Source organism: Chamaea fasciata, unplaced genomic scaffold (assembly GCF_029207755.1).
Source record: "Chamaea fasciata isolate MVZ Bird 193981 ecotype frontalis unplaced genomic scaffold, bChaFas1.0.hap1 SCAF_2, whole genome shotgun sequence".
NCBI lineage: Eukaryota > Metazoa > Chordata > Aves > Passeriformes > Sylviidae > Chamaea > Chamaea fasciata.
Window position 1 is genome coordinate 48,179,636 of NW_027094087.1, and position 24,736 is coordinate 48,204,371.

Here is a 24,736-nt window from a genome sequence, read left to right on the forward strand (position 1 = left end):
TGCAGGACCAAAGAAGGACCTGAGGACATGTTGTCTGGAGTAGAAAATGTGTGGCGTTCATCATCTGATTTATTCATTAATTTTTTAGCAGAGGATGACAAAAAGTGGGTAGATCACTTGAAAATTAGAGGGAAGGATTTGTTCAAAGGACTCTGCTCACACATTGCTTTTGTGGAACAAGGTAACTTAAAGGAACAAACCTGATTGAGAGAATATGTCAATTTTCCCAGTCTGGCATCTACATGGCCTCTTCATTTTGATGTATATGTGTGTCTGTATATGTCCTAGTTAGATAGAATATTTCTTGGAGACCTGGTTTGCAAACACCACCACTCCATTTTTCCCCCCTTGCACTGTTCTACAGTTGATACCAAACGGATCCAGCCACAGGATACAGTCTGAAAGGAGCCCCTATTCTAACGTGCTGCACGCAGTCGAAGGATTTGCGCTGGTTCTGCTGTGTAGTTTCCAGGTTGCCACACGGAAACTGGCTGTTCTAATCCTCAGAGAAATCCGTTCTTTATTCTTGGCCCTTGGCCAGGCAGAGGTAGGATTTTTCTCTTCTGGAACTTTGAGTTAAAGTTTCCCAAAGATAAAGCTCAAAACTGTGATTACAGCTGCTTTTAACATAATTGCTGCGGTGTAGCAGGTCTACACTTAGTTTATAAAAAACCATTTGATCTCAGCTTACTATTTCTATTTGCCTTAACACTGCAAACATTTCTGTGGCCTTAACAGTGTAACATGAATTGCAAATACCCTGTATAAGCATTTGAAGGAAAATGTACAGCAACTTCTATTTTCTCTTGGAGTGATGTGAATGTAAAATACGCTGTAAACCATTTTTACTGCATGGGTCATTTTTGTATTGTCAAGATTATAAATTTACATGGGAAATGAAACCCATTCCTGTGGCATACCATTGTGGGTGAAAAAACCCACAGCATAAGACACCTTTAAGATCATTCACATATATTTTCCTTCTATAGTTAAGATCTCTAAGTCTTTTTAATGGATACAGAAATATGGAGAGTCATGTTGTGTACTGGCGGTCACAGCTCAGTGAGCCATCTCAATGCCTAAGAACACAAATATGTGTGTTCATGGCAAAGGAATGCTTCAATAAACAGTAAGCTAATTTTTCAGTCTTTTGATACCAGCTATCCAAAGTCGTTTGGGATTTTCTGATATGTGCTTTTGTTTCCTAAGCAGTGAGCTATAGCCACAAATTAACTTTGTTTCAAACCACAGCTTGGACTTAGTTCTGAGATCAATTTGAAACAGACAAAATGTACCCATTGTTAACAATGAATATTTTTAGCTACTTCAGATTCATGTCATAATTTTCAGCTGTTTCTGTTACATATCCCAGAAACATAAGAAGGGCAATAATTTGGTCAGGAGAGCAGTAAACTTGTATTTTCTGTGTTATGCAGGATGATGACAGACCTATGATTGATGTCATGGATCAGTTGAGTTCTTCTATTCTTGAAAGCTTTATTCATGTGGCTGTTTCAGATTCAGTAAGTACTACTTTACTGTTACTGCTTGTGTTTACATAACAAGTATCAGACATGAAATACTAAAAATAATACTGCTAAAAATCAAAGAGATCATACAGCGTTAAGGCTCCAGCCATCTACCCAAGAGATCCAAGGCTCCACAATGTCCCAGATAATATGTTCCATGAAAGTAATCACATTATGGATATGGAAGATATTGCATACAGAAAAAAGAACAGTTGAGAAAGTCTTATCACTAGCACCACCTAATGCTGGAGGCACTTGATAGTCACTCACTGCTGTTATCTGTTTGAGAAGGGAGTAAGCTTTAGCTCCCTTGTGTCCTCAGAAAGTGGCCCTGCCTGCACACCTGAGTGTAAGCTCCAGAGTAATTCACAGCTGGGGTCAATCTCTCCTTTCGCTCTCTCAGGGGCCTGATGTGTCTGACATGCTTCAGAGGAAGCAGAGATCGTGCATTTTAAATAAAGAAGTGTCAGTAGAAGAACTGATACGTAAGACAACTGATTTTGCATGTTGTCCTAGAGATTAGTGAAAGGCCCATTTCCAAAGGGCAGGAAGAATCAGTTTGGGGCACTTTTCAGCCTCACTAAGTTTAAAGCAACAAATGGTCCTTGCCACACTGAGTGCTCTTTCCAGGGCTGTGGGTTTGAGCCACATGTTGGATTCCTAAAAAAGTAATCCTGGGCAGCAGCCAAGCACCACACAGCCGCTCAGTCACTTCCCCACCAGGGGCATGAGGGAGAGAATCAGGAGGGTAAAAGCTGGAGAACTTGAGGGTTGAAATACAGACAGTTTAACTAGGATGGTGAAAACTCTGAATTGCAAACAAAGCAAAACAAGGAGTTATTTCACCACTTCCCACGGGCAGGCAGGTGTTCAGCCATCTCCAGGGAGCAGGGCCCCATCACATATACCGGTGACTTTGGAAGGCAAATGTCTTCACTCCAAACGTCCCTCTTCCTTCTTCTCCCCCCTTGTATGCTGAGCATGATGTCATTTGGTCTGGAATCTCCCTTTGGTCAGGTGGGATCACCTGTCCTGGCTGTGTCTCCTCCCAGGCTCCCAAACACCGCCAGCATCCTCACCAATGTGGCAGTACAAAAAGCAGAAAAGGCCTTGGCTCTGTGCATGCCCTGCTCAGCAATAGCAAAAATATCTTTGCATTATCAACCCTGTGTTCAGCACAAATCAAAACACAGCCCCATACCAGTCACTGTGAAGAAAATAAACTCTACCCCAGCCAAAACCAGCACAGAAAAGGACATTAAACTAGTGGCTGGGTCCCTCTAAACTGAGCAAGAAAGAGACTTTCTGACTTCATAATACAGGAATTAGGAAATTTGTCTGAAATAGCAGCACCTGGGTTTGGGTGTTGCAGTTTCTAGAGGCCAAGGTTTGAATTTTGTGCTTTCTGTTCATTAATAATAAAGGAAAGCAAATGTGTTGCCTCTGTGCCTGGTTTCTGACTAGTACAGGAAGGAGTGTTAATTTATCCTTTCTCTCCATAGACAACAATCCCGTTAACACACAGCGTGGATTTGCAGTGGCTGGTGGAGTGGAATGCTGTCCTAGTAAATAGCCATTATGATGTGAAAAGTCCTTCCCATGTCTGGATTTTTGCACAGTCCGTTAAAGACCCATGGGTTCTCTGCCTCTTCAGTTTCCTTAGGCAGGAGAATCTACCAAAGCACTGTCCTACAGCTCTCAGCTATGCTTGGCCATACGCCTTCACGAGGCTACAGCTGATAATGCCTCTTGTGGATCCGAAGTAAGTGGCAATCTGCATTTCGCTTTCTTTTGTATGAGCTGTGTGATTTTAATATAAGCTTTTCTTTGGTCTCGTGTTTGAGTATCAGTCCACACATCCTGCAAGGTTCCACACAGATACTGGTGCCATGCAGGTTTGAGTTTCATAATTGCAACTTGCAAGGTGGAAAACTTCAGTTTTCGACCTTCATTGATTTTTCCTGTGTATCGTGTCATGTTGAATTGCAGCTGGTAGATACATAGCATTTTATTCTCTCTTAAAATATTTTAAAATACTGTAATTAAGACTTTAGTACTTGTAATTAAGACTGAGAAGATCATTTTAATAATTATAATTTATTTTTAAATTCTAGTATTCCTGTTAATGCAAAGAAAACAAGTACAGCAAGCAGCGGAGACAACTATGTTACTCTGTGGAGAAACTACCTTATTCTGTGTTTTGGAGTAGCAAAACCCAGTATTATGAGCCCAGGACACCTGCGTGCTTCAACACCAGAGATCATGGCTACCACCCCTGATGGAACAATGAACTACGATAATAAGGTGATGCAACCTCTTACAAGTTAGCTATTGGTTTAGGAGAATTTTAAGCTGCATCCGCATGCAAAATCCTATCCTCGTGAAAGTATTTCAGTTAGGGAATATTTTGATATATGCAAACTACTTAACACACATAATTAACAATTAAAACATCTGTATGATATGATGTGTTGATAAATATTTGGCAAAAGCCATGGTATTTTCAATATATTGCTTTATTTTTTTTTCATTCTGGGTGATGTGCATTCAAAATATAGAAGGTCTGGACATGTGTTTTGAAGTTAACTTTTATTCGTCATCCCCTTTCTTTCCATGTCGAGCACTCCAATTTGTGAATTTAAAACTTTAAGCAATAAAGCAAATTTCTGAATGCAAATTGTATTCCTGTTGGATATATGCCTGTCAGAAATGATAATATATAAAGTACACTTTCAAGTAGTAGCAACCTGAGAGGAGAAGTAACTCCACAAATGCAGTTACTGGAATATTTTAATGAAACAACAAATCAAGTAAATTACAATACTCTGAACTAAAGCAAAGAGATTTCCCAGATGTATTTACATGTTAGGCATTATTGAGATGATTGTCAGGTAGCAGACATCCAGTTAGACTGGTGGATTGATAGCCATAATAGTAAAATCATTCCAGCATGTTTTTAAAATATGTATTGATTCTCAGACAATGTTTGTTTGTAAAAAAATTGTGTTTACTTAATGTTGATATCCTGACAATTAAATTCAACAATATTTTAATATATTTTAGGCTATTGGAACTCCATCTGTTGGAGTCTTACTAAAGCAGCTAGTTCCTTTGATGAGACTTGAAAGCATAGAAATAACAGAATCACTTGTATTAGGATTTGGAAGAACAAATTCCCTTGTTTTCAGGTACTTCTCCACTTATCATACTCTCAGTTATTTGCCTCTAATACAAGTGCTTTATTTTTGTTGTAACTTAAGTATATATTTAATTTTTTATTTGCACTTTAGAGCTTCATTTTTATATGTTGGATAGATAAAACATTTATGCTTTTCAAAGGACATTAGATTTTGTTTACAAGTATTTATGTTTTTTAATTTAGGGAATTAGTAGAAGAACTCCATCCACTAATGAAAGAAGCCCTAGAAAGAAGACCAGAGGTTAGTTGCAAAAATCAAATGTATTTGTTTTTTCTTAAATGAAAAATTATTTTAAAAGTAGTAACTCTGTCTGTTTGAAATATGAATATATTTTGTACTAACTAGCAAATAAAGCCCTGTGTGCAACAAGAGTTTTATTAATTGCATAATTTAAAATTAATCTATTAAAACCTAGTTTAATTTAAATTCTGTCAGTGACCTGACATGTACAACATAGAATTCCATTTTGAGGAAAAAGTTCCCATCCAACGTGGAACCTCCTGATACAGAACTTGGAAATATTGGAAATTCACGTTCACTATCTGAAAAAAACCCCCGCGCTTTAACACATCTGGGCTACAAGCACACTTTGTAGCAGTGTTTAGATGTGCTTTTATTTTCAGGACAGGCAGGGTCATCTACTGCAACTTCATGGAATCACAGAATGGCTGGAAGGGACCAAAGTGGTCCAACCTTCCTGCTCAGGCAGGGTTAGCCTGGATCATATGGCACAGGATTCTTTCTAAGTATGATCTGTTAAGTAACAAATTCATCAGAGTTTTCATTTTTCACCCTCATTAAAGTACTCTCTTTTGTTTCAAGAAAAAGTAGTGCTGGAGGGGTTCCTGACAGATCTTCCAATCCACACAAGAGAGACTTCTGTGTTCCTAAAAACCTTTGGGGATAAAATCTGTAGCCTCAGTAGACAGTTTAGTCCCAGGATGTGTCTATGCAGCTAAACAGAAAAGCCATGGGGAGAGCTTCAGCACTGGACTCAAGTCCTGCTCAGTTCTCCCTCCTTGACTCAGTTTTGGACCATTCCATCTGGCTCCAAGATAGAAATCTGAGATGGCTCCTGGACAATTCTTAATAATTCTGTGTCTGGTAAATATCCACAATCATTTCCATTCTGCATTGTCTCACACTTCAATTCAGTTGTGTGGCCTCCATCCCTGTGAAGTCACTGATTTGAAGGTCACTTGTTTTGATACTGGGCAGAAGTGGATTAATACGCCTTATTCAGCCACTTGCCTCTGCATTTTGTCTGTGCACCATTTAAGACAACTTAGACTTGAAAAGCTTTTTCTGGAGACAGACATATCCAGTGTACCCTCAGGAAAGGAACTGCTAGAATTCAGAGGTTTACTGTATGCAGTAAGAGCAAATTTAGCACATGAAATTGTCAGTAGAGGAATACAAGAACAAGAGACTGCAACATTAATTCCTGTATTTTTCCTGAGATGAATAAATGGGATGCCTTCCTCCAAGCAGTGCCACCTGGAAACCCAGGAATGACTGTATGGGCTGTGTGGCTGTAGAGAACACAGCAGGCCGTCATGTCAGCAGGCAGGTGTCCAACCCACCAGAAACAATGTCCTTGAACATATGCTATGACTAGGAAGAGAATTCCCAGCATGGCCAAGAGCTGCAGGGGTAAACCAAAATGGACATTACACAAGATCCGCCCTGTGGGCACTGGCACGGAGCTTGCCAGATCACCTCTGACACTGCTGCAGGATGCAGCTGTGTCTGGTAAATACTGTATTACAATGAAACTGCTTTATTCCCTACATATGCTTCTTGGAGCCTTAAAGGTGTAACAGGAGAAAAACAGGGCTCTGAATAGAACAAATCAAATGGCATAATTATTTGAATAAAACCTTTGGCTGGGATGCTGCAATTCTGCCGGTTCTGGGTCAGAATACCAGACAAAGCGTCATTTTATTCTCCCCCACATCTACTGCTGGCCATGGATAGAGCCAGAGTCCTAGAAGAGATAGGTCCTGGATCTTAATATTGCTCAGTTTTGAAGAGCAAAATCTGCATTTTCTCTGAGCTTTTCTTTGAGTTCCTTTGAGTGCAACAGCAGCTTTTTTACCTTCTCATGTTTTTCTTGATCAGGGGAGATACAGAATACAAACAAGTCAATTTAGCCTTTCAGCAAAGAACAGGCCTTGTTGCATCCGCATCTTTCCAGGAAAGACAGGAGACAGAAAGGACAGTTTTCTAGAACACAGTGAGATACAATGAGCCAGTTAACAGCCATGCAGTCCTGTTCTGTGGGAGGAGTACATTCCTGTGGGCAAAACCCCTGCGGTCTACTCAGCCATCACTGGACTGGAGTGGTGTCTGCTAGGAGCTCACTTGAATGTGAGTGATGGTGCGCTGCAGCATTGCCAAGTTCAGGAATGGCTAATCACTAACATAATCCCTTCCTTGGGTCTGGATATACATTCTGCACTATAAGTGCCTCCAGCACCCAAACTCGATGACACTGAACTGACGTGAACATCCCTGTTACCTGAAGATAGCATGGGGGTTTGGTACAGGAACCTTGAACATTAGTTATTTTTATCCAGTATTTCAGTATTTCATTTCTACATTTTCCATAAGTACTAAGGCAGTTGTTAACAATCTTTTCAAGAATAGTTACAAAGACAAAAAATTGATCATATACAGTTCTTTGTTGATGTATAAGCACAACGTTAAAGTGCAATACCCAAAAGTACTCAGGTTCCTTTGTGAAGAAAATTCCAGAACTGGAATTCTTAAATTTCACTACGATACTGGCATTTCTGAAGCTACTAGTTTTTACTGTGTACACCTGTGTATATAAATATGGTTGTTATTTTAAATTCCAAGAACAAGAAACGTCGAGAACGACGAGATCTGCTAAGACTGCAGCTACTGCGAATTTTTGAACTCCTTGCTGATGCTGGTGTCATAAGTGACAGGTAGGACTATCACTCATCATAAATATTGATATTTTACGTGATACGATTTTCAGTGTTTGCCACACTGAGATTATGTCAGTATATTCTTTGAAGAATTGTGTGGTCTATCAGATATAGAGAGATTTGCATGTATTTCTGCAGCGAACTGTAGTGTAACTACTCAGTTATTCTATATTAATGTGCAACTTTCCTTTATGCTAGTACAAATGGAGCCTTAGAAAGAGATACACTAGCCCTTGGAGCCTTGTTCTTAGAGTATGTTGATCTGACTCGCATGCTTCTGGAGGCTGAAAATGATAAAGAAGTGGAGATACTTAAGGATATGAGAGCACATTTCAGTGCAATGATTGCCAACTTGATTCAGTGTGTTCCAGGTATGGAGCTAAATTATGCATTTAATATAGGTATTGAAAAAGTAATTTTTTGTTTCTTTTTTTGTCTGTGCTTTTTTCATTGCTTGTGAATTTTCATATAATGAAGGTGGAAATGTAGGAAAAAAGTGTTCATGAGTCTATTAAGAGTGAAATAAAAATACCAATAAAACTTGATGAAGCTTGTAATAGTCATGTCTAAGAATCACCTCTTTAAAATCCTAGCAAAGAAATTGTCTGTGACCTCCAGGGATTTTGGATTTCTTTGGCACAAGGCCTTATTTTCTCCCATCTGACCTGATTGTCAGACTCTTCATAAATTCAGACAGGCCTTGAAAAATACAAGTAGGTACAGACAATGTGCAATATTAAATCCAGTGAAAAACTTGCCCAAGGTGTTGAGACAGTATCCCACATTACCTGAGTCCAGTTGTATCACAAAGATTTATCCAGTTGATTTCATGCTTTTTATATATTGCAATATCGCTTCAGAAATGTAACATAATTACATTAGCAAAAAAGGAAAAAAAAAGCCTTTGTTTTAAAGGCCTCAGTGCAATTACTGGAAGATGAGGTCTGAGGCTTTTTTTCATTTGCTCAGGCAATTCATCTCTTCAGAATATATACCACATATTCGTCATAAACAAAGAACCACCAAGTTTCTTTTATTTGTTGTCGCTACCCATTACTGTATTAGAGTAAGACACATGTATTGTTTAGGCTCAAATTTAAAGAATTGGAAAAGCCAAGTTAATATTTGCCACTAAAGAAATGCAGGAGGCAGTGAAAAACCCTGATTTTATAATTAGATTCTTAAATGCTTTTCCATAGTCAGCTGTGCATGTTTGTATAACTACACATTAATTTAGAACTGAAGGTTCTTAGGAATAAGACACATCTTACTTTCTTGGTTATCGTTTTTAAAGGAGCTTAGATACTTTGGAGTAAGTGTACGTTGAGCATCTAAAAACCCTTCCCTTTTTGTAGAAATTTGAAAATCATGTAATCATTGTGCCACATTATTGTCTATTTAATATTAATAAATCACACTTATTTCTCTTTCTGTTCACTTAGTTCACCACAGAAGATTTCTCTTTCCTCAGCAGAGCTTGAGGCATCACCTGTTCATCTTATTCAGTCAGTGGGCAGGCCCTTTCAGTATTATGTTCACACCACTGGACCGTTACAGTGATAGAAATCACCAGATTACAAGATACCAATATTGTGCATTAAAGGTACTGAAGTTTCTCTGTACAAACCAGTAACATCAATCTTTCAGTGAAAATACAAGTAGTTGGGGGGTCTATTTCCTTTTATTTCAAACAATTTTGAATTGGCATACTTGATGCAAACTTGTATGCTCATATATAAATGTACAGTGGTATCATAGAATATAGCACTGAAGTTATATATTCTTTTTTTTCAAGGCTGATTTTAAAAACCAGAGTGCATTTTGAAATTTTACTTGGCTGTTCACTAATGGGTTAGCAGATTCAGCAAGGAGATGTTAGGCTCTGAAATTGAGTGTACTTGCAATTCAGTACCTTAGGATACTGAATCTGTACCAAGGTACACCTCAGGAATGCCTCCCACACTTGCCTGGAGACATGCTCAGTAATAATCTACTTCTGTGGCAAAACTAGTTGCAGCTCCCCTGCATGAGTAAGCTGGGAAAGTTATACCTTATGTACTTATATAAGGTGCACCACTTGCTATAAGACAGTTTTTGCAGTTAATGTACTATTGAAACATCTGAGTATATTTTAATTGTTTTTGCAGCTTGATTTGTGAATACTGGGTGAAATGACAAAATGTATCTTGAACATAGTACTCCCTCCAAAATGCTTTGGGCATGATCTGGAATCCAGTAAAATCTGTAGCAACATAACTGTTGAATTCTAGAAGTCAGCTGTTATGATTATCACCATAGTTCCCTCCAAACAGAAAGCAAGTGGCAGTCCTGTTAGCCTGGGCTCAAATCACTCTGAAAGGTTTGTGGTGTTACTTTCTGTGTAACTGGGGTTTTGTGTGTTTCTAGGCCATGTCAGCTGTGCTCTGCTGTGGACCCGTGTTTGATAATGTTGGTCTTTCCCCCGATGGATATCTTTACAAATGGCTCGATAACATTCTGGCTTGTCAAGACTTACGTGTAAGTACTGACCAAAATGCAACACTGATGGACAATTACTCACTGTACTGGGTGAGTAAAGAGTTTGTAAAGTGGGTTGTTTTTTTTTCTTCCTAAAGAGCATGTAATGGATTATTCTTGCCAATTTCCATTTCTGTGAAGATGGGCTTCAACTTTGTACCTACACAGTCATAGTTATGTGTTTGTAGCAGATGGGACTGCCTCTTTGGTTAAGGAGGAGTAGACTGGTGATTTATATTTAATGGAGAGAGAGACAACAATCTTCCCCTTTTGGTATCTTGCTCTTTGTCCTGCTGTTGTCCCTAAAATTCTCGTACCAGCACACATAACTCTGCTAAGGAAAGGTAAATAGCAGAACCTAAATAAATGTGTGTGAAGCAGCTAGAGGATAGAGGCTGTGGAAATGGTAATTGATTAAGGAAAAAAAAAATGGTTGAACAATTTAAAGAAAAAATTAATAGCTCCAGAGAAAATCCTTCAGAATTTGCATGGGATTTTGGAATGTTGGTAGGGACAGAGCTATAAAGGTATGTGCAAGTTATATGCAGTCTCTACACGCAGTCACCTGCACTTGGTGACAGAATACTAATAGGCCTTAGTGTTTGGTGTACCAGCACTAGCCTGTACAGAAAGAACACGAACTCCAAGCCTTAGCTGTGGTGTGTTTGTAGCAGTGGTGGTACCAGGATTAAGTGATTCACAGTCTGTAGGGAGAGTTGTTAGATTGCTTGTTGTAGTTGGATTAAACATACAAGTTTTCAGACTTGTAAAAGGTATTTTTCTTTGTCTGCCTTGCTTCTGAGTTAGTCAAAAGCAGGATAAACATGAAAGTTTGTCATTCTGTGAAATTCACATGCAGTAGGAAATCAGTTAGCAAGTCAGTTAATTGATGTAAAAGGAAGTTGCCCAAGAACACCTATCGAGTATCTTAGAATTTGCAATAATTGTGCTTTTTTGTTATTGTTGTTGTGCCTAATTTTGGAAAATTTACTTCATTTATGTAGTATCTGTACATACATTTTTTCAAGTGTTGAAATCTGAGTCACATTCCAACTGCGCTATCCCTAAAATAAATTTATTACAAATGTTCTGATTTCTTCTTGCATATTTGAATTTTCCATTTTTGCCCTGTTTTGCCCATGTCGCTCTGAGAATTTTAGAGAAGTAACATACATATGACCCCATCAATCATGTTTTGACGTTTGCTCAGGTTCACCAGCTTGGCTGTGAGGTTGTAGTCCTGTTGCTAGAACTGAATCCTGATCAAATCAATCTCTTCAACTGGGCTATAGATCGTTGTTACACAGGATCATACCAGCTTGCCTCTGGGTGCTTCAAAGCCATTGCAACTGTGTGTGGAAGCAGGTATTAATTAATTGATTAATCTACACTTTCAAATGTAAAGAAAACTGAAGGTTGAGCTCACTGTATTGTTATGAGTTGTTGGTCACACTCATCTCTTCTCAAATGCTTGATTTTCATGATTCTGAAAACAAAGTGATGTACTTGGTAGAATATGTTCTTACTATAGTTACATTTGAAATCTGGGGAATTTTCATGCTGTTTTTCTCAGAAAGATACAAAAAAAGCTGCAGCAGTTTTATTTGAATGTAGGTCATAAATCTGGTTTCAAAAGTTTTGGCATGGTTTTTAATTTAATTTATAAAAGGAAAAATGTTTTCTATGTCAATAGCTTGAAAGTCATTATTTTGACATGTCATTATCTTGAAAGTCATGTCCTTTTTCTAAACTGGCTTTCATTTGATTTGTTTAGCTCCTTTCCTGTCAACTGGTATCATCATTACTGCTAATGCTGAGCAAGCACAAGCTACATGAAGACATGAATGCAAATATTGCTTTTGTGTCAGGCCTTCATAAAATTCTATCCCTTTTTTATTTTTAAAGACAAAATTTATAGAGAAATTAGATAATGCAGTTATTTGCATCTTATTAAAACAAATGTGAAAATTAACTCTTCACAAAAATAATTTGGCAAGATGTATGATCAGCATAGAGAAAGCTCAATAGGGAAATAATTGGGATTTGGAAAATCAAAATAAGTCTTATATTTCATCGTTTTCCTGCAAAACTTTTGTTCTTGACAGGAGCAACTAGATTAGAGACTTAATTATATGGAGATTTTTAAAATATGAATGGAATTTTGTGTTTGCAAATTCAGTTATGATAACAGGGTTTTTATTTTAATGAACACAGGCCCATAGCAGTTTCAGCCAGTCTTTTTTCCTCAAATTGTGTTACCTGTGCCACTGTGACCTAAGAATTAATCTTTTCTGTTCCTACAGTAAAATCTGAGAGTATGATCTTCGTGATTTATTTTGAAGGGAAAGTCCTCTTTCTAGCCAGCTGGGAGTTTTTATTACTCTTTGAAAGCTGTTGATAGTTTTTGCTCTCTTATCTATCAAAATGTATCAGGAGACCACTGGTTAAACTGCCTGTAAAATGAGCAGCAATTGATGATGTCCATCCAACTTTCTACAAAGAAGCCACTTCCCTTCATTTCTTTTCTTTTTGTGTTTATTTTTTAAGCAGTAGAAGGGACAAGAGCCAATTACAGAGCTTGGCTTGCAGCTGGTATATGGAATTGTCGAGAATGTCCCATGCCACACATGTATCTGCCATATTAAAAAGTCCAAACAGGCATCCTACAGCCATCCAGGAGCACTGTAGCTGACATCTGGGGTGATAAATTGAGGGTTCACAATTCAATCAGTGCATTTACAAATCATCATGAGAAAACAGAAAGCTGTTTAGTGCAAATCCAAATATTATGATGTGGGATTTATTCCTCTAACAGTATTCTTGTTAACACTTTGAAATGTTTAACCTTGCAATTGATGCTGACTTTATAGATAGCAGACTTCTTGAAGCAGGTCTTTTGAAGCAGGTTTAGTCTTTGAAAACAATTTTCATAGAATTGTCTAATAGCTCAGAATGTTCACGTCAGAGATAGTGTCTTTTGCCCAAATGGACTGTTTTAATTGCAGCTTGGCCTAAGAAATTCATTATACCTGGAAATTTTCATGCTCCCCATTTTCTTTCATGGGTGTCAGCCTGTCCTGTAAACAGTTTATGCTATAAATTAAAATGAATTGACAGTCATAGACACAGGTACTGCATTTCTCATTGTGGGTAACTCAGTGCATTCCGAAGCATTAGCCTAAGGTAATTATGAATAATCCTTTCTTTCTTCCTGTTCACCAGATGGTCCTTTGATCAAGCAGTGTGTATTCATAAGAGCTCCCTTAGCTCCCTTTCCCATATTCTGATGGTAGAAGAGAAAAAAGAAAGATGACATTCTCTTTAGACGATATTACACAGTAAATCAGAGTGAATATAATCTGCATTCCTCACTAGGATTCACAGAAATCTTCTGTTTATTCTTCTAGGAACTATCCTTTTGATATCGTGACGCTTTTAAATTTGGTGCTGTTCAAGGCATCTGACACCAACAGAGAGATTTATGAAATTTCCATGCAACTTATGCAGGCATGTATCAGCTACATATTTTTTCCTCCTATCCTTGGAAACTTTTTTGGTGAACTTCTTATGAAGTACTGTTTATTGCACATTACTTTTGTTTTGAAAATAAACAATTGGTTTTGTCCTGGCTATAAAAGCTTACACTAATAGTTATATAAAAATTAATGTTATAATGTCTTTCATATTTGGAGCATGTACTCTTAAACATATAGGGCATTCTCTAATAGCTAAACTTCAAATGCTGATATTTCCTGATTTAATTAATTTTTATTGTCTCATTACTTTTTTTTTTTCCTTTGTCTTTTATAGATCCTTGAATCAAAGCTTTTTGTTTATTCAAAAAAGGTAGCTGAGCAAAGACCAGGCAGTATCTTGTATGGGACACATGGTCCATTGCCACCTCTTTACAGTGTCTCACTTGCCCTTCTTTCATACGAACTAGCAAGGATGTATCCTGAACTTACCCTTCCACTTTTTTCAGGTACCTATATTTATTTGATTTATTATCTCCTTTACATTTTTGTACAAATGCTAGACTGCTACAATTTTGAACCACAATTCTGTTTATAAATTTAGCTTGACCTGTTTTTATTCTGGTTCAGGTCAAATCAGATTTAGGAATCCAATTTATATTTCCTAGAGGTATTCGCACAAAGTACAGAAACCCTCTTTGGGGATTCTGTGCCACTTATGTGATCTTAGGGTAACTTTGAAATTACAAGTGCCCTGAATGAGTTAAAGTGACATTGGTGAGCTCTATGGTGGGTTCTCATGTGATTCTTCTTACACATGGATTTACATAGATCATACTTGTGAGGATATATTTTTTCATTTTATATAAACATGGCTTTAACTTTGGGCAGATTGATTGCCTTTGTCCAGTTCTATCAATGACTCAAATCACTCTGGGTGATCTCTACCTTCTGTTATTTGCCACATCTGCATGTCTCAGCATTTTTTAATTTTACCAGAAATGTATATTTTCAGGATTACTGAGAAAAATGTTAAAGAATGAGACCTGCAGGAGAACAATTCAGAATACACCCACTGAGAGGCCATTCCTGGGAACAATGATGTTTTGAGACATATCTGTCTGGTTTAATCAATCTTATGTGTTGCTCTAGTTTTTAAATAACAGAATGCAAATGTCTGTAATCGTGGGAATTTTTACTGGCTCTTAAAATCCCTTTCTGTTGTTTTTACTCAGTCTGTAGGGGCTGGAGTGTGGGTATAGGAACAGTACATCATCCTTACATTTCTTAGTGCCCAAGATATCATGAGTTATAAATAACTGGTGTAGGGAAATTCTGATGGCTCATTTGTCATTAAGCAAATGCTGTTCGTTATCTCTGTTATTGTCTGCTCATGTTGCTGTAATGAATGTGTCATTTAAAAAAAATCTCAGATATACAGGATATTACAGTCCAAGTGAGACATCCTTTCTGTACATGTAGAATCATAGGGAGGAGAAAACAGTGTGTGTCTTCATGATTTTTAAAAACCAGGCAATGAGTGAAAAAAGGAAATGTTTCCTCTACTGATTTTACAGAAGAATTCTGGTAAAGAGAGATAATGTGGTTCACTTTGGCAGGAAGCTGTATTTCTTATCCCAGATTTTCCAAATCCCTTTGCCTTACAGTGCCAGTTCTTTTTTTGTAAACTATATAAGGTGCTGTATACAAGCATTCCTGAACTGACAGCCAGCTATGAATTTTACAGACATTCCCACAGGAAGCAGGATCCCAATATATGCAAGATTTTTTGGTAAACTCAGTATAATAAGTGCCTTATTATTTAAACTATTGCTTAGAAACCTGGAGGCCAGTGAGCCATTTGTAATCTGCAGAACACTTTTGTATATTCTCCAGAAGCTCTTGGAATTCTGGAGTAACCACCAGTAACTGAATTATCCTTTTTCCTCTCTATTGACATTGGCACCTCACTTAATGCATACATGGCACAGTAACAAGGGGTGACTTTCTGTTTCTATGCCCAGACTGAGTTGTGATTTCAGACAGAAGACATGACCAATTGCTTGTTATTACTGAACATTAATTCCATGTTTCTCTTCAGGAAACTCAACAACATGGTTTTTTATGCTTGTGGTGTGCAAGGTAAAAACCATTAGGTAGTCAAACAAAAGTCAGAAATGTGATTTAAACAGTGTACTTGGGGTTTCCATCACAAATTAATATGTTGTCCTTTTCAACTCTTATTATTTTAGAGGTAAGCCAGCGATTTCCAACTACACATCCAAATGGAAGGCAGATCATGCTTACCTATCTGCTGCCATGGCTTCATAACATTGAGCTGGTAGACAACAGACTGCTCCTCCCTGGCTCAAGCCCTACCACTCCGGAAGATGAACTGAAGGACAAGGATGGGGAAATAGCAGTCACAAGTGGACTAAAAGGCAATGGCTGGGGCTCACCTGAGGCCACCTCCCTGGTTCTTAATAATCTCATGTATATGACAGCCAAGGTAAAAAAACAAGTCAGACAAAGAAACTAACCTGTAAAACTTCGATTTCTTCCCTCCAGTACCAGAATTTTCAGACTGGAACAGTCTGTACTAATCAAACAAAACGTGCTTAATTTTAGGATTACTTGAATTTACAGTTCTCAAGACTTTTATTTTCTCTTATGATATAAGTCCCTCTGTGGGTCAGACCCTAAATAGTTTTAAATGAAGTTTATAACCTGAAATCTGTCAGGTAGCTTTTTAGAATACTGTTTTGTAACTTTTTACCACATTTCACTGGGGTTTTTTTGTGTTAGAAAATGTTCTAAAAGAACGTACTTTAGTTTGGAAGTCTGCATGTTTCAAGGAATGTGTGCCTATGATTCTTTGCAGTATGGAGATGAAATTCCTGGACCAGAGATGGAAAATGTCTGGAATGCTTTGGCCAACAATGAAAAATGGAGTAACAACCTTAGGATAACACTGCAGTTCCTCATTAGTTTGTGTGGTGTTAGCAGTGATACCATCCTTTTACCCTATGTAAGTCTTTGCACTTTATTGTATTTACTGCTGATTACACAGGTTGTAGTGAAGAAAACAGCAATTACCTTCAGAAAATAAATTTCTGTATCAAAACCAAGAAATACCAACATACTCCCTAACACACTGTACAAAATTAAATGGCAGGAATAAAAGTGCCAGGAAACTGAAATCAAAAAAAGAAATTGAGCAGTTCAAATCTCAGCCTGCACCAGTGGAGCACACCCCATTGCAAGCGAGAGGTGGGTTTCTCTCAAGGAAGGAGAAACTTTACATGTCTGTGAATGGGGACAGTAACAGAGACTGTCTGTTAATAATAATAAATTGCCAGAAAATGCTACCTCCTCTTCTTCAGCAGACTAGAGCTTTCTCTGGGGCATCTCAAGAGACAGAAGATAGTTAATCTTTATAAGCTCCTTACCATATCAACTTCTGCCTCTGCATGACTGCCATAAATTATCTAACAGTTGCTGCAATGTGCAACTCAAACTGTGCTGGATATTGTTATTACTCAAGTTAAAATAAAATCAGGGCTGTCTGAGAAAACCAGGCTACTTCCATTCCCATGTTCCTTATTGCTCAGTTGCCGAGTGAAACAGAGTCTAAATTTAGTGAATTTTCCAGCCCAATTACAATATGTTGTTTTATTAGTTAGCCTCTTTCCATTATTTCCCTGAAATAAATCTGAAATTAGTATTAATGTGATGAAATTTATCTAAAAAGCCTCATAAACAAACTTAATTTACAGTTGCTGAAATAATAGTTTGCCCAAAGTGTTTATGATGACCACTATGCATATTAGAATAAAGAAAATAAAGAAGCTCATAAAAATCTTCAAAATATTGTCGTACCATCGGCATCCTGTTTGTTTCCTTTCATTTGTAGGGTTTACTGTTCTGTGTTCTCTAATCAATGTATATATATGCCTAGCTAGTCAAAAGTAGAATAATTTGAAAGTGGAATTAGTGTAAGAACAAGCTCAAGGTTTATATGAGAGGAAGACAAAGGAGCTGATCTGAAATAAGATATTTCCCTCAATTGTTACAGAGCCTTTCCATTCAGTGTTGACCATGCTTTGAGCAGGAGGTTAGATGAGAGACTTCCCAGCTTCTTTCCAACCTGTCTCTTCCTACAGTCTATGACAGATTTGGGATTAGGCCCAAAAGTAGTCACCATCTATTTTGGCAGAGAACAAGTGGTAATCACCTGTTAGAGATAAGACAGAAAATGAGGGCTGTTACCCTCATTTCTGACAGCTTACAGAAGGAACAGGGGCAGTTTTCTGAGAAGCAGGAGTAGTCCTGTGCTGAGTAGGAGTCTGACTCCTAAATGTAGCCTGACTAGAAAAGACTGATAACCCTGTCAGCTCTTGCCCAGGAGCCCCTCACATACCTTATTCCCAATCCAGATACTTGCCTAGCCAAAGCTTTCAGAAAGCACCTCCTTTTTCCATAGCTGTTGCCATTCCACAGCTCTGAGCAGCTTTTCCTCAAACCCCCTGCACCCAGTGCACTTGTTTCTTCAAATCCTTTTTTTGCCTCAAAGCCTCGAGGATTTCACAGTCCTGTCCTCCTCCAGGACAGTGCAGTCCTCTTACTTCACGAAGAGAGCAATCTGTTCTGACATCTCCAGCTTTATCTGCTCAGTATCTCCTGTTTTGCCTGTGGGACCGTTCTGGTCTCCCTCGCAGGCTTCTCGTGGCTGGTGGCAGCAGCAGCTGACAAGGTTCCCGTGTTTTCTACCACCCAGTTAGTCTGTGTTTTGTAATGTTGAGTTAAAAGTCTGATTCTCAGATTTTGCAAAATCTGAAAAAGTTTTTAGCTTCTGTAGGAAGCCTGACTGTGCTTGAGTCACTCCTTCACTGATAGCTTTGTCTGGAGCAGGAAAATACACCGGTCTTATCACATGCATCTGCTCAGTGTTTTGCTAATGCCCTGCAGTTTACAGATAAGAAATCCTACCTAACCCTGTTAACTACACAAGACTGCTGATATCATAAACGCGTGTCTTCCATTATCATGTAGATTACAGATACACGTTAGCAAATAAAGATCATTTGGACAGTTTATCAGCAGTGCTCCAGGTCACCTGGGCTTAAAAGACCACAGAGCTGCAGGACTGCCAGTTTACCCATCTCCTTTAGGAGCCCCCTGTGCCCCGAGGCAGTCACCAGCTGCTTTGTGCCTTCAGCCATCTGTTCTCCCTGTGTGGGTCCAAGCCAAAAGCATGCCTGACTCACATTTTTTAAATAGTTTTTTTTTGTCATCTAAATTAATTGCTTTGTCTCTTATGTTTCCTTTAAGCATTTTTTCCCAGTGCCCCAGTACAAATTGCTGAGCTGTCCATTCTTTCACATTATGTGCTGAAAGATTTCTTAGAGTATTTACAGTTCAGAAACCTCTTCAGCAAAGACTCGGTGTTGGGAACATGACCCCTTCAGCGGTGAGAGAAGCTGAAAGTGGCACTGTGAGCCCTACCAGAAATGAGCCTTGGGAAGGAGATGGATTTGTCTCTGCAAAGTCCCTGGGAAATTTTTGGCACAGTAGAGTAATTTGAGTAATAAAAGAGACTTTGCATATGTGCATTTTCTCTAAGGAAAAAAAAAATGGGAAAGTGAAGCAGTAAGTTATTTTAATGGAAGTATTTGAGAGTGTAAGAACAGCAATACTTGGTGAGGCCAACAGTCAGTTCATTCTAATATATTAGCTCCCCTATAAGTATCTGTTCAGGGACATCTTTAAAAACAAGCAGGCAAGCACAGAGAGATATTCCCCATATGGTCTCCCAGCTACAGCAGTTTATGAATCAAGTGGTTTTGAGCTGGAGAGAATCTGTGCTTTTAATAGTCAACAGGGTTTTTTCCTCCCGAATTAAGCTGAATTTGGTCTCAGTATCTCAACAATCCTCGTTGCTGCAGTGCAAGTTTGAGATCTTGTTAAAAGATTTATAGAAATTTCCAGAGTTTCTGTAAATGATGCTCTCAGATTTTCAGATCAGGATACATGAAGTCTGTATACATAATTGCTCTTCCTTTCTTCCATTTGCTATTACTTTGCTTACAGATACGAGTAGCAACTCAAAGTCTGGCTTACTCTGTGTGGCCACAGCTACAGTTTTGTAGATGTGCATGTTATATATATTAATATTTTATATAGTTATATACATAAACAATTCATTGTGAATAGTAAGAAAAAGCTTTGAGGTGATTAAATCATAGAGTCAGTCTGCTGGGGAAATGATCTTGATGCCTAAGTGAGAGGTGTTATTTCTGTATGAATTGTATGTGGTTGTGGTGTCTGTTCAGGAACAACACTCACATTCTAGATCATTTCAGTACTGCAGTATAACATTCATTGATTTCTTTGGAAATTCACTTTAATCAGAGTTTAACAACTGTTATTTTCTTCCACAGATAAAGAAGGTTGCGATATACCTATGTCGCAATAACACTATTCAGACCATGGAGGAACTTCTTTTTGAGCTGCAGCAAACTGACCCAGTGAACCCCATAGTCCAACACTGTGATAATCCTCCATTTTACCGTTTTGCTGCCAGCAACAAAGCCTCAGCTGCAGCTTCTGGTATGACCTGAATGTGTTTTCTTTATGCTCTCCTGCTCTTTTGAGTCTTCATCTCTTTGCAAAAAACAATCTCTTACAATCTCTCATCCATTCAGACCTGTGTACATAACATACAGGTTTCAGGGCCGTGTTGCATGTCTAAATTACGGTTCTTTTTAATACCTAATCATGTGTATGCTTTGTTAACGTGTGCTTAATTATCTTAACTATTTTAATAGCATATTACCAATATTTGGTGCTGTTCAGAATTCTGCCACTCCTCAGAAAACTTTACTCTCTAGTGGTTTTTCTACTCAGAACAAGAAATCATCATGGATGCAGTGAAAAGAGCAGATATATCAGGCAGAGTTTCCTGAAAACTGAGAGCCTCAATGGTGTGGCAGTTCTGTTTTGAAAGGCCTAATGCCATTTTCCAAGCTGCAATAGTCAAATATACTCAAGAACCAACCCCATTTAACCCCCATTTAACCTTGTAAATGTTGGGCCAAATCCTTGAAAAACAGTAGACTATGTCTCTTGAGCATGAGCTTATTTTAAGGAGTAGAAGACCATCATTCTGTTGATCTACTCCTCAAAGCACGTAAACTTTACAGCATCCAGCCATGGAAGCAGGTCCTGGTTTGTAGAAGTAACAGTGTTCATTCATTCATTCATATATGCAAGTACTTGCAGGATGGTTGCTTTGACTGTAGCTGCTAAAAAACCCTGTAAGTTCTGGGCTTTTACTGCTTTGCAGATGCTGTCTGCTGCATATAACAGGTGTTCTTATTCACATCTCATCCACAGGAACCACCTCCAGCAGTAACACTGTGGTAGCTGGCCAAGATAGTTTTCCTGACGCAGAGGAGAACAGAGTAGTTAAAGAGACTGATGAAAGGTTTGTGGCTTGGGGTGTTTTCCTCCAAAATGTATGTGTTTTCTTAGGCTGAGGATGAGATGTTGGACAGAGTTCTGCATTGTACTGTGAGGAACTCTGGTGCTTGGATTGATTCTAAGTGGCATTATCCCAGTATGTATAATTTTTTTTAAAATCAAAGCTATTCTCACGATTCTAGTTCCTGACTCTTGTTTAATTGTCCTGACTCTTGTTTAACAGAGGAACAACTGTTAAACCTGCATTCCATGAATTGTGCTAAGTAGGTCATGGTTTTGTAGGAATTATCCACAAAGGTGAAAGAAAAAAATAGGAACGTGCACCAAGTAATGACTACTAAAATCTTTATGAAAAATCAGATTTGATCACACCGTTTGATTTCATGGACAGTGAGTAAAATTTAGTTTGCAGATTTATATCAGTGATTGCACAGACACCTCCTTTGTCTGGATGAAATGTTTTACAGAGGACAGCTATGGAAAATAACTTGCATATATATTATATATTCAGTTTAGACTTCTGCAACTTATGATACATACTGACAAATGACAGATGAATAAATGCACAGCCTAAGGGCCATTAGATCCTAAAGCACTGTCATACAGATTGTTTCTCTATTAGTTTTGCAAGAGAACTTTAGACAATTAATAATAGCATTTGTCAATTAGTGTATTAGTATTGCATTAGTCCCTGAAAGTCACTAGTATCACTTCAGTAGTCCAAGCCTCCTTCCCTAAGGTTCAGGGCTTAGAGGTACAGAGATAATTACTTGAGCAAACCTTTCTGTACTTCAGAATTTTTGAATTACTTCCTCTCTCCATGTTACAAACAAGAGTAGCATTTTGTCAGGTTAGTTATATGTGTCTGGTAATTTAAATGTAAGTAAAAAATGGCACTCTGTACTAAATTTCAAACAGATTTGACTCTAAGTGATGTTTTTCAACATACACGCTACAAATATACTTAAAAGGATAATAAAACTATTTTTTGAATTTTTGATTACTCTTTACATGAATGTTTATGGCTGCATAGCTTTAAGATAAATTTTTATTCAGTTGATTTACAGCCAAGTAGAGAAAATGTCTCTTATAGTAGTTCAAGTCAGGATTTCTTGTCTTACATAAGTTTTAAATCTGACTCCAAAAAGGTTTTTAGAATTCAGATCTGCCAGAGACTTTATGATAAAAATGAAAGGAAAATTACGAAGTTCTTATATTGGTATTCAGGATCCTGCTGAAAGACACCTCAGAAGAAAATGGAAAATAATTTGCCTGAACTCATTGCTGGCATTTATGTTACTGAAGCCGGCTGTAAATGCATCTGCACTTCAAAACCAGTGTGTCAATCTTTGAATGGTCATTAATATTGACTTCATATGCCAGGACATATGAAATAATGAGGGTCATAGGTAGAATACCTTGTACTGGATGGTTCACAATGCCTTTTTGTCAACAGCACAAGGAATTTATTGCTTATGAGACACACATGCTTTAATGTGTGAAACGAAGTAATATGTTGATATGTAGTGAAATACCCTGCACTAAGGTGTGTGAACATTAGTGAGAAATCAAATTGAATTTTGTCTAGAAAATCTTCAGTCTTGTCTTGTTTGACCCATGGTTATTTGTAATTAGTTTCCTAGCTTTGCAGGAATGGTGATGTTTTTAGATCATCACTAGTGCGTGAGCTGTCAGTATGGCTCCTCCCATTCCACTTCAGGCCTGATTACCCTGAGAACACAAGGTGGAGGAAGTCAAAGAAGATCGCCAGGAAAAGTCAGCTTAGCATGACTCTGTGGCAGATTTGAGGACAGCTGTGAGCAGTTTGCTCTGGCTCTCATATGCCTTAATTTTTCTATGAGTCTGCTCTGGCATTTGCTGGATTCTCCTCTTGAAGGGTGGTCTGCTGTAGTTTTTCCTGCCTGGTACCTGTGCGGGCGTGGCTTTGGACTATCCAGTCAGTCACAGAATCACAAAATATCCTGATCTGGAAGAGACCCACAAGGATCATGGAGTCCAATTCTGAAGTGAATGGCCCATATGGGGATTGAACCCACAACCTTGGCATTATTAGCACCATGCTTTGAGTGCTTTATCAATTTGGCAGGATTTTACCCATGAACATGATCTGTGACAAATTCCAGCTATGAACAGTTTATATCTCAGTTCATCTTTAGCAGTTTCTTCCTTCAAAAAAATCACACATTTGCAGCATGAGAGTTTCCCTTTGCTAAATTTTAAAGGCTTGTGACACAGGAGCACACCTAGAACTTCTCAGAAGCTGGCTGCAAAAATGTTATGGGGAAAGGATCAGCATTATATTAATTTGCTGTCTACTTCTGTGTAAAAGTGAATGCTTGAGAAAATGTTTTGGGGGTTTTTTTTAGGGTAAACAAAGTCCAGATGTTTAATGTCAGTCTGTGTTTTTAATGAAGTTTTTTTTTTCTTTTTTGTATTTGAAGGTTCAGTAATGTCATCAGAGCCCATACCCGGCTAGAATCGAGGTATAGTAATAGCTCTGGAGGATCTTATGATGATGACAAAAGTAAGTTACACTCAATTTGATGAAATTTCTGGTGTTTTGGTTGGAGAGGAAAACATTCTAATGACCAGCGGAGCCTCTCTGTTTAAGTTCTGTGTAAACAGTACTGTAGCATCACCATGCAGGGAGTGTCCTTATTTTACCTCCATTTTACCTCATTTCATTAATTTACTTTGTTTAATCTGGAATCAGCCAAACCCATTTGAAGGCCAAAGAACTTCACAGAAAGTAGCAGCAGAGAATCCTCCAGAGAGTAGTGCATTGGGCCTTTCATACATGGCAAGGCAAAAGACTTGTAAGAGCATTAGAGCAAGTACTTTGAGTTGTGCCATTTGGCAGTGTATCCCTCCAGATCAAGGGCTGTTATATGAGGATGAAAAGAGGCTCAGGAGTTTCCAAATAGGAGATTGTATCTCCTCATTAACTTTCATCTGCTCGCTGCAACCAGTTTCTGGCTGCACTGTGAAAACTCGTGTTAGAGGGGAGATGGGGCTCCTGAACATGCTTCTTGTTCTTTATGTATTTCTGCTAAATGGGCTGTAAATGGACACTGGTGCTCAGCAGAGATTCCAAAGTAAACCAATTAATTATTGAACAACAGTGCAAAACTGGGGAGTTGGGTAGTCTGACTTCATTTCTGGAGTGAATTCAAATTACAGATTTTGGCTGGGCCCTAACCAAATGCAAAAAAAGGCAACATCTTGTTATTGACTTTCATCACTGGCTTACTAAAGCCAGGTCAAGTACTGTATCAGCCATAATGTCTTGGTTTGGAATTGGAGACACCATTTTGGAACAGTATTTTAACTTAAAAAGTAAAGATTCTATTTATTTTTTAATCCAAGTAATTTTTGGACATACTCTTCTGCAAAATATGCAAAGACTGTAAAATACAATAGGATAATTTAATGTACACCAACAACTATTACTCATTATTATGAAGCACAGTATTGACAAAATATTGCGTATATACAAACTCCGGTGTTTAAATGCACAAGGAAGTGTGCAACATTTTCAACTCAGTGGGGTTTAGTAC

General features: G+C 38.1%; 1 protein-coding gene across 8 annotated transcripts in view; it reads left to right on the plus strand.

Annotated features, from left to right (window-relative positions):
• FRY (FRY microtubule binding protein) overlaps nucleotides 1–24,736 on the plus strand; it is a 177,553-nt gene that overhangs the window by 97,970 nt on the left and 54,847 nt on the right. For all 8 annotated transcript variants that reach the window (XM_066175979.1, XM_066175971.1, XM_066175974.1 and 5 more), the window contains exons 19-36: nucleotides 365–547; nucleotides 1,437–1,523; nucleotides 3,032–3,291; nucleotides 3,644–3,833; nucleotides 4,593–4,717; nucleotides 4,912–4,969; nucleotides 7,592–7,683; nucleotides 7,885–8,057; nucleotides 9,129–9,289; nucleotides 10,093–10,203; nucleotides 11,414–11,568; nucleotides 13,611–13,710; nucleotides 14,014–14,185; nucleotides 15,929–16,185; nucleotides 16,558–16,704; nucleotides 20,117–20,285; nucleotides 21,072–21,162; nucleotides 23,621–23,703. In XM_066175979.1, the coding sequence (XP_066032076.1) occupies nucleotides 365–547; nucleotides 1,437–1,523; nucleotides 3,032–3,291; nucleotides 3,644–3,833; nucleotides 4,593–4,717; nucleotides 4,912–4,969; nucleotides 7,592–7,683; nucleotides 7,885–8,057; nucleotides 9,129–9,289; nucleotides 10,093–10,203; nucleotides 11,414–11,568; nucleotides 13,611–13,710; nucleotides 14,014–14,185; nucleotides 15,929–16,185; nucleotides 16,558–16,704; nucleotides 20,117–20,285; nucleotides 21,072–21,162; nucleotides 23,621–23,703 (2,614 nt within the window). The remainder of the gene's footprint in view (nucleotides 1–364; nucleotides 548–1,436; nucleotides 1,524–3,031; nucleotides 3,292–3,643; nucleotides 3,834–4,592; nucleotides 4,718–4,911; nucleotides 4,970–7,591; nucleotides 7,684–7,884; nucleotides 8,058–9,128; nucleotides 9,290–10,092; nucleotides 10,204–11,413; nucleotides 11,569–13,610; nucleotides 13,711–14,013; nucleotides 14,186–15,928; nucleotides 16,186–16,557; nucleotides 16,705–20,116; nucleotides 20,286–21,071; nucleotides 21,163–23,620; nucleotides 23,704–24,736) is intronic.